The sequence below is a fragment of the Chrysochloris asiatica genome, unplaced genomic scaffold, assembly GCF_000296735.1.
Source record: "Chrysochloris asiatica unplaced genomic scaffold, ChrAsi1.0 scaffold00093, whole genome shotgun sequence".
In the NCBI taxonomy this organism is placed as follows: Eukaryota; Metazoa; Chordata; class Mammalia; order Afrosoricida; family Chrysochloridae; genus Chrysochloris; species Chrysochloris asiatica.
In genome coordinates, this window is record NW_006408611.1 from 10,708,442 (window position 1) to 10,718,102 (window position 9,661).

Consider the following 9,661-nt stretch of genomic DNA (forward strand, 5'->3'; position numbering starts at 1 on the left):
TGTATGGTGTACCCTTTGGTTATTTGATGATGCATGGAGGGGATTGTAATTATTGCAATGAAACTAAATATGATAGGATGAATTTAAAGCTCATGTTCTCCCATGTAAACCTCACAATAAAAACTTTTTTTAAAAAAGTGAATATACTAGAAATGTAGTAGGATTTCTGGGTTACACTAGGGCCCCTTTGATCTAGTGGTCATGGATTTAAAGCAAGTCTATCCAGTTGTCGTCATGGAGTAACAGAGTTGCATTTTATTAGGGTTCAAGTGAACTCAAAGAAACAAGAAAGGGACTAGGCAGCCATCCTATACAGAGCTGCTACAACAACAATATGGGAGACCAAATGAAATAGACACAAAGGACACTTTTGGAACACTGAGCTTCAGAGAAAAAGTTAGAAAAGCGGGCTGAATACCTGTTAGGAGGAGAAGCTTAGCAGCAATGGCAAAGGCTGGTGAACAGGTGGATGGCCAGTCGCAGCACAGCCATCTTGAACTTTTCAAGCAGCTTTGGGGAGACAGATGGTGATCTGACGGTGCAGATTCACAAAGGTGATAGAAAAGCAACCATGTCTATACAGCTTAGCCACAGCCATACCTTATGCATACCTATTGGACAAGAGCCAATACCAGCTTCTTCTATACCACCTGATCAACAATAGACATCAGCCACACCAGCCAGACCCACCCTAAACAGAGCTGCACAAATGGTGAATGGAAAATGGTGCACATGTTTCTGTTCTCTAATCACACCCACCAGAAGACAGCTGATTAGAACCTAAAAACACACTTATATACAATCATAAGTTACATGCAAATACAATACCACCACAATATCTTGCAGGCAACAGCAAGTTTTTAGCTCACATGAATAAACAAGAGAAACGGACTCAAACAAATGGCCAAAATGCAGAGCCAGAAAAAGTTTCTGAGGAAGAAAAGGTAATGTAACCAACTAAGAAAGAATTCAAAAAAATGATAAGTTCTCTTGAACATATCATTGAAAGACATCTACAATGGTTTGACTGAAAGATTAAGGAAAGAAGGAAAACACAGAAAAACACTTTAGAAGAATTTAGGAAAACACTGTTAAGAACAAACAGAAAAAATAAATGCAAATTTCATAACAATGTAATTCCTGCAAATAGAAATCGAGAAGAGTAACATTAAGATCTCAGAAATGGACAATACATTGAAAGGACAAAGGTGTAGATGCAAAGCCATGGATGGAAGCCCTGATTAATGACCTTGAAGGTAAAGCTCTCAATACCAGTATGCTAGAAGAACAATTTGAAAAAAAAGAATGAAAGAACTGGAAGATTTGGAAGAAAGCCAATTTTTGTGGGACACCATGGAGAGGAATAACTTAAAGGTGTTTGGAATTCCAATCACAGACACAGAGAAATCGTCAAAGAATTGCTGAAAGAAAACTTCCCTAACATCATGAAAGACGAGAAGATAATCATTCAAGAAGCTGAATGAACCAACCTCAAGCAGGATCAACCCCAAAAGAAATTTCACAAGAAATATCATAAACTTTCCAAAACCAAAGACAAAGAAAAATTCCTAAGAGTAGCTTGGGAAAAACAAAAAGTTACCTACAAAGGAGAACCAATAAGACCAAGCTCTGATTTCTTAGCAGAAATCATGCAGGCAAGAAGGCAGTAAGATGGCATATACAAAACTCTGAAAGAAAAAAAGTTGTCGGCCAAGGATCATATACCCATCAAAGCTGTCCCTTAAATATGATGGTGCAATTAAAAAAAGGATATTTTCAGATAAACAAATTAGAGGAATTTATAACATTCAGACCAACTTTATAAAAAATACTAGCATGTTCTTTAGACTGAGAATCAACAACAACAGACAACAACCTGAGATTACCATAATGACAACACTACCCAGAACTCAATCCAGATATAGAAGTATTCAAAGTAAAAGAAACCTACAAGACTGAAAATTGGGAACCAGAGATATCAATTTTTAATGAGTCAACTACAAAGCAAAAAGAAGTAATAGTGTAGATATAGAACTTCTAAATGGTAAGGAAGTTAAGTAGATTTTGAGATAAGACAGACTGTTTTAAATGGGGAAAAATAATAAATTACAGGATAACCTCAAAGAAAATTAATATACTTCCACATCAAAATAGAGGAAAATCAGAAAGATTTAATAAGCATTAAAACAATAACAATGACAAAAATGAAAAGAAAACACATAAACAAAATAAAATTTATATGGAACAAAGAAACTAGCAATGCCACAAAAGTACACACAGCATAATTACAGCAATCAATTCATACCTATTGATAATTAAACTAATGTAAATGGATTAAATGCACTAGTCAAGAGACAGAGAGTAGCAGAATGGTTACAAACTTTGGAACACACACAATGGAGTACTATGCAACACTGAAGAACAATGATGAATCTGCAGAGCACTTCATAACATGCATGAAACTGGAGGACATTACATTGAGTGAAATTTGTCGTTTACAAAAGGGCAAATACTGTATGAGACGACTGTTGTAAAAAGTTGAGAAAAGGTTCTTTTGCTAAAAGAAACATTCTATGATGGTTACCAGGGTTTGAGGGAAGCGGAAATTATTCACCAGGTAGTGGGTTGTTGTGAAGTGTCATTGAGTCAGTTCTGACCCATAGTGACCCTATATGGCTTTGCAGTCTGGCAGCACACCCACAGCACCACACCAGGACTCCATGTTAACTTAGCTGATGGGGAAGGCATTATTCAACAAAAGAGAGGTTGGCACAGGAAAAATGAAAGTAACAGGATACACGGGGAGGAATGTAAGAGTTAAAATGAACAGAGATAAATCCTGTTAACTAATGGTACCTGGAAGGGATGGCAGTCATTGTATTGAAGCAAAGTATATGATTTGTTGAATGTAAAACTAATGATCTGCTCTGTAAACCTTCACTCAATTCCCAATAAAAAGTTTTTAAAAAGGTAAAAGGAATGGAAGACACAGGAAGGAGTGCAAGAGTTAAAGTAAACAGAGGTAAATACTGTTAACTTATGTTAACATGAAAGGGATTGCAATCATTATGACATGAAATATATGATTTATTGCACGTGGGACTAATGATCTGTTCTGTAAACCACTCAATTCACAATAAAAAGTTTAAAACTAGGATAAGAGAGGAGGGGCAAAGGTGTTGAGGTGTGAGCAGGACAGTGATTATAAAGATGGGCTTGAGTCTACACTGAATTATAAACAGAGCGAGGAATTGAGGTCCTGGTAATAGATAGGATTTTCTTTATGAAATTATTCTAAGGACATCAATCATTTATTCAATCACTAAATCCTTATTGAACAACTTCTGTGGCCAGACACTGAGCTAGCTAAAGCCATTTCGGGCTCCACACTAATGGAGAGAGACATTTCTTCCATTAAGTAGGGTGGGGGCATACAAGGCAAGGAAGAGTTCTAGAGAAATCATTTTTCCTTGATTGTTCAACTACCTATTTTTTTGAAATGACCAACTGCATTGTCTAATTGTTTTCTTATATTTACAGTGGCCCAAAGAAGCACTTCTTTCCGTATCAAAGTCATTTTTCTCAAATGTTGATCCTGGAAACGTAGACCTGAAAGAAAAACTTTCCCTCATGTGTGTGAATGTTCACCTGAGTGTCTCCCAGATGGCAGAGCGCTATTACACGGAGCTCCGGAGACGGTACTACACAACGCCCACCTCCTACTTGGAACTGATCAATCTTTACCTGTCTATGCTGAATGAAAAAAAGAAACAGTTAGTTTTAGTAAGTTTACTATTACAAATTTTTTGTCTGGGGACTTGAACTCGACATTTTTGACAAAATAAGTGAAACGTCTCTGCACTGAATGACCTGCTGGAGTGTTCCTCATCCTGACATGTATTCTTGACAGCCTCCAATATGACAAAAAAGGCACCTTGTGCTCTAACTGGAGAGACTGTGTCCAGTCCAGGGACCTTCCCCTTTCTTACTATTTATGTTTTGTCTTCTATCATTCACATCTTGACTGAGTGGACTATGAGCCCTGTAATAGCATCAACATTAAGCAGGGAACTAATGATCTCTGCAGTATTTAACATGAAGGAAAACTTCTTTGTTAAGCAGTAAAAATGGAATTTGGACTTCTGGTGTGGCGCTGTAGGATCAGCACTGGACTGCGAACCACAGGTCAACAGTTCAAACCCACCAGCTACTCCTCTGAAACCCTGCACTGGGTTGTATGAGTCAGAACTGACTCAATGGCACTTAACAGTAACCAAGATGGAATTCAGTGGTCCAGCAGGTCAGTGGTTCCCATTTCCAGCAAGGATTTTACTTTCACCCAAACTATGTACAATCTACGAACCACCTCTTTATTACTGTGCAACCTTGGACATGTTATGTAACATCTCTCAACCTTGCTGAAATATGAAATAAGGTCTAAAACTACTCCCTATATCTTTCCTCTTAGATGGTTGTGAAATTTAAATAAGATACTGTTTGTGAAGTGCTTGGAGTATGATCTGACACATATGAGGTGCTCAAAAAACAGTGGCTGCTGTTATCATTAGACTATTAAATGACATTGTAAACACAGTAAAATGAAAGCATGTACTGCTTCGACAGTTACAATGATTCACAGACCCACTGCCATTGAGTCGATTCTGAATCATGTCAACCCAGGGGCACAGTAGAACTGTTCCAGAAAGTTTCTGAGACTGTCAGTCTTCATGGAAGCAGACTGTCACATCTTTCTCACACAGAGCAGCTGGTGGGTTTGAACCATCAATCTTTGGTTAGCAACTTTAACCAATCAATCATTTGGTTAAATAAGCATTTAAATCACAGCATCATTAGGGTTCCTTTCAGCAGATTATTACTTGATAAAATGCATGCTTTGTAAAACAAGTTCGCAGATTTTTTCAAATCTGCCAGTTTGAACCAAATCTTTCTAAACCTCCTTCAAAAAACTTATTCTCAATTGCCTCATCTGCCAGATTGTGTTCCTTTGATCCTAGTTATGAGTTTCTGGGCCCTGGGAAGTGGGTCTTAGATCCAGCAAGTAGAGCTGGGCACATAGGAACCTATCTCCCTGAGTTAGCTCAACCATGCTGATCCACTTTGAGTGAACAAACTCCTAGAGCTGTAGTCTCCAGGGATTCCTATCTGAACTCGTTCCCCATTCATTTGGCATGCCAACATAGTACTGTGGGAAAATAAAAATGAGTAAGCTGTGACCTCTACTCACTGTGGACTCACAGTCTGGTGAGCTACCAGGACGTATGAGGCCAAACCCAGCATGGTGGATGTCATAGCCATTCTTCAGAGTTCTGTTACCTGAGGAGCTCTGCCGGGTCCATACTCTTAAGAATTATAGACTGACTTATCAATTCTGGAAATGGAAAGTTCTAGTACATGAATAAAGATGTATTTTTCTGATTATAACAGCTATTTTTATTGTCATTTAGGCACTAGGTCGGGTGAAGAATGGTCTCACCAAGTTATTAGAAACGAACGTACTAGTAGATAAGATGAAATTAGAACTTTCTGCTTTAGAGCCTGTCCTTGTAACAAAATCACGAGATGTTGAAGCCCTGATGGACAAATTAGCAGTGGATCAAGAAAGTGCTGATCAGGTAGGCTGCATGACCTTAAAGTGCTGGTAAGAAAGGTTTGGTCAACCAGGTGATCACTTATATACAATGAAATAATTACAATGGTTGGATTGTTTTCTATTATATGTCATTGAAGTAATAACATGATAGATAAATCTTGCAATATTTAAAGTTGTGAACAATCTCCCTTCATTAAATCATTCCAGTTCTCTCCTGGTTCTTTCCCTTAAGAGTGGGTGTGTCTCAATGAGTAGGCTAGGGAGAGTTATGAGCATATACAACCTACATATGTAAAGACTTACTCCTCTCTCAAGAATGAAATGTTGCTAGCATGTTTTTCTTCTCTATTATTCTACCAACCTGGCATGAGAAGGACAAAGGAGAGCATAAACTGTAATCTATAGCCCCTTTTCTCTTTGCTCTAACCCAAAGGGCAAACATGACTCAGTGTTACTGGTTTTGCTTTTAAACAATGACATTCAAATAACAAAACCACTTACTCAGCCCTGTTTCCATGGTCAGGTCCGTCAAATTGTGCAAGAGGATGAAGCAATGGCCAAAGTGAAAGCTGAAGAAACCCAAGCCATAGCGGATGATGCTCAAAGAGACCTTGAAGAAGCTCTGCCCGCACTCGATGCTGCCAACAAAGCGCTGGATTCCTTAGATAAAGCAGATATATCGGAAATCAGAGTCTTTACAAAGCCCCCAGATTTGGTAATGACCGTAATGGAAGCGATTTCCATCCTCTTGAATGCAAAGTGAGTGATTCAGATTTATGTATTACCAGAATTCTTGGTGGGATTTCTCCATTTTATTATACGTTTTCATGTGCTTCTCCATCCATTCACTGATTAAGTCACTGACCAAAGTGAGTCAGCAAACACTTTTTAAACATCTACTTAGTGCTAGATGATGGAAGCTGTCAAGATAAAGTTCTTCCCTATGAGGGACGAAAAGTCGAGTGGGAAGACATACATGAAAAGGAATAATTTCAAGACAACATGAGAGTTGCATAGTTTTGAGAGTATTGAGGGGGAAGTGCCTAAGTCCACCTGAGGAGGTAGACGTGGGATAGTGGGAAGGACTCAGGACCTTTGATGCTTGTAGAATGGGATGGGATGAGGCAGGGGGACTTCATTAAAGCACTTGTGTGCTGTGCTAGCTTTTTAGATTGCGTTCTGGAGATGTGTACTTTTCAAACTTTCTTTAACAACTCAACCCTTTTTTCCAACAAAACGTCTGTCAAAAGGAACCTCCCTGTGCAAAACTGGTAAGAGCAAGGGAAGAGAACCCGGTGCTCCCCCTGAATCTCCTGGTGGCACCTCAGCAGAGCCCAAGGGCACTGCAGAAAGCAGATGGAAAACACCAGTGGAGGAGACTAGGAACCATTGTACATTTTGTACAGAATCAGATTTTCATGTTAGAACAATAGCAAAATTCAGCAGGGCAAGAGTAATCAAAAGACTTAAACCCAGTTAAAAGGTGATTATAGTGGTCCTGGAAGATTTTAAAGGTCTAAACTAAGGCAATGTAGGCTAAGCACTGGACTGCTAACCGCATGGTCTGTGGTTCAAACCCACTAGCTGCTTCTTGAAAACCTTATACGGGGTTGCTATTATTTGGAACCAATCGATGGCACTTAACAACACAGCAAACTAGGGCAAAATGGTAAAATGTAAATGTTTGGGGCATTTTAGAAATAAAACTACTATCTCTATAATGCTTTACATTTTGAAAACTGTTGAATTTTATCATGTTTTCTCTACCCAAGCAGTGCTGGATGAAACCTTAGTCATCCAATTGCCTGTGTCCCTGTCAGTTGTGGTGCACCTTTACTAAGAGTACCAATTACTGGAACTATAGAGATTAAAACTACCTATTTACTGAGATATATCATAACGTTCACAGAGAACTCATTTATTTTGTCTTATATTCCTTTCTTACGATGCTACTCACTTACCATGCTTGCCTTTCAGGCCTGATTGGCCAACAGCAAAGCAACTTCTTGGTGACTCTAACTTCCTAAGAAGGCTGTTAGAATATGACAAGGAGAACATAAAGCCTCAAATATTGGCAAAACTTCAAAAATATATTAACAATCCTGATTTTGTGCCTGAAAAAGTAGAAAAAGTATCCAAAGCATGTAAATCCATGTGCATGTGGGTACGAGCAATGGATTTGTACTCCCGAGTAGTCAAAGAAGTTGAACCAAAGAGACAAAAACTCCGTGCTGCCCAGGTAATAATCTTCACTCTGTTATGTTACAGAATTACAGACATGACCATTTACCATTGATGTTTTTATATGCCACCATGATCCCACACAATGGAGTAACAAAGCTTTTGGAGACTAACTTTCTTTTTAAACAACAGCTAACTTGGCAAAGAATTTTATTTCCAGAAATGACCTCTAGAATGAGCCTTCTTCCCATATAAAAGAAAAGTAAGAATGCTAATATGGCCATCAAAAACTAGAGAAGTATCTTGAGTTGTCTTCTAGCTCTAGTATCTGATGGTCTAAATTTCCATTTGCTAAATACTCGCACATGTAATGGTATCAACTGAAGTTCTAGAAACCAGCTTAACTGCAATCAGATGTGAGGTCCTTGTTCTTCTCAAGTAAATGATCACTTAGTGGAGTGGGTTAGCTGAAGCACCGTGGACATAGAAGAGGGGTTGGCAAACTTTTCTCTAAAGGTTCAGAGAGTGAATACCTTAGGTTCTGTGGGCTATTATATGGCCTCTGTTGGAACTACTCAATTCTGCCGCAGCAGTGCAAAACCAGGCATAGATAATATGTAAATAGATAAGGTGGGGCTGGGTCCAAACCCTAAATGAGGGTCTCTGGAATTCAAATTCATATGATTTTATACAGTTGGATACTTTATCGCATGCCATGAAATACTATTCTACTTTTTATTTTCTCCAACCATTTAAAATTGTTAAAACCATTCATTTTTGTTCACAGGTTGTACAAAAACAGGCAACAGGCTAGGTTTGTCCAGCAGCCTGTCTGCCTGTTGTTGCTAATCCCTGCTGTAAAGAACTAGTTCAGAAAGATTATTTTTTACTATTACATCAGTACTTTCTCCATCATTTAAATTTAATATACTCCACTGTAGTAACTAATTCATCCCAAGTACTTGGTACATATATTTCTCTAATCCTCTTAGGATTCAAATTTTCCTTAGACTTTGTTTTGTTTTGTTTGCTTCTGTTATGGTGTTTTTCTTTTTCACTCTATTTTATGTATATTAATTCTATTTTATATTTGTATTGACTTTATATCCAAACCAAATCCACTGCCATCAAGTTGATTCCAACTCATAAAGACCCTAGCTAGGGTTTCCGAGGCTCCAAATCTGTAAGGAAGGGAGCAGACAACCTCATCTTTCTCTTGAGAAGCAGCTTTGAACCACCAGCCTTGCAAGTTAGAAGCCCAACATCTAACTCACAGTGCCACCTACTATATCAAAACCTTCCTGGATATGAAAAATGGAACCTAAAATCAGATTTAAATAGATGACACACACATATAACAATTGTGCAAATTCATTCTTCTTTGGGAGCCTATTCTTAAATGTATATTTGATATTATCAGGCTGAACTTGATGTTACTATGACTACCCTGAAAGAAAAGCAAGCATTATTAAAAAAAGTAGAAGATCAAATAAAGACGTTAGAGGATGAATATGACAAAGGTGTGAATGAGAAAGAAAGTCTGGGTAAGTACTTTATAAGAATTTACTATGGTCAAGAAATGCCTGATTTTCAAAAGTATCAATTTTTCTAGTGGTCAAATCTCAGCTTTCATCCAACATGTAGGATATATGTTAATTAGTTTCATTCCATTAACCACAGTTTGTCATACTGTGGTGGTTCGTGAGTTTCTGTGATTCTGAAAGCTATGCCACCGGTATTTTAAATAACCAGCCAGGTCACCCATGGTGGACAGGTTTCAGATGAGCTTCCAGACAAAGACAGACTAGGAAGAAAGAGTGATGAACTACTTCCGAATATTTAGTCACTGAAAACCTTATGACTAGCAGA

At 38.1% G+C, this 9,661-nt stretch overlaps 1 protein-coding gene across 1 annotated transcript in view; it reads left to right on the top strand.

Moving 5' to 3' along the window:
• DNAH6 (dynein, axonemal, heavy chain 6) overlaps window positions 1–9,661 on the top strand; it is a 305,590-nt gene that overhangs the window by 187,678 nt on the left and 108,251 nt on the right. The window contains 5 exon segments of the mRNA XM_006866588.1: window positions 3,541–3,783; window positions 5,466–5,633; window positions 6,135–6,370; window positions 7,589–7,850; window positions 9,213–9,336. Of these exon segments, the coding sequence (XP_006866650.1) occupies window positions 3,541–3,783; window positions 5,466–5,633; window positions 6,135–6,370; window positions 7,589–7,850; window positions 9,213–9,336 (1,033 nt within the window).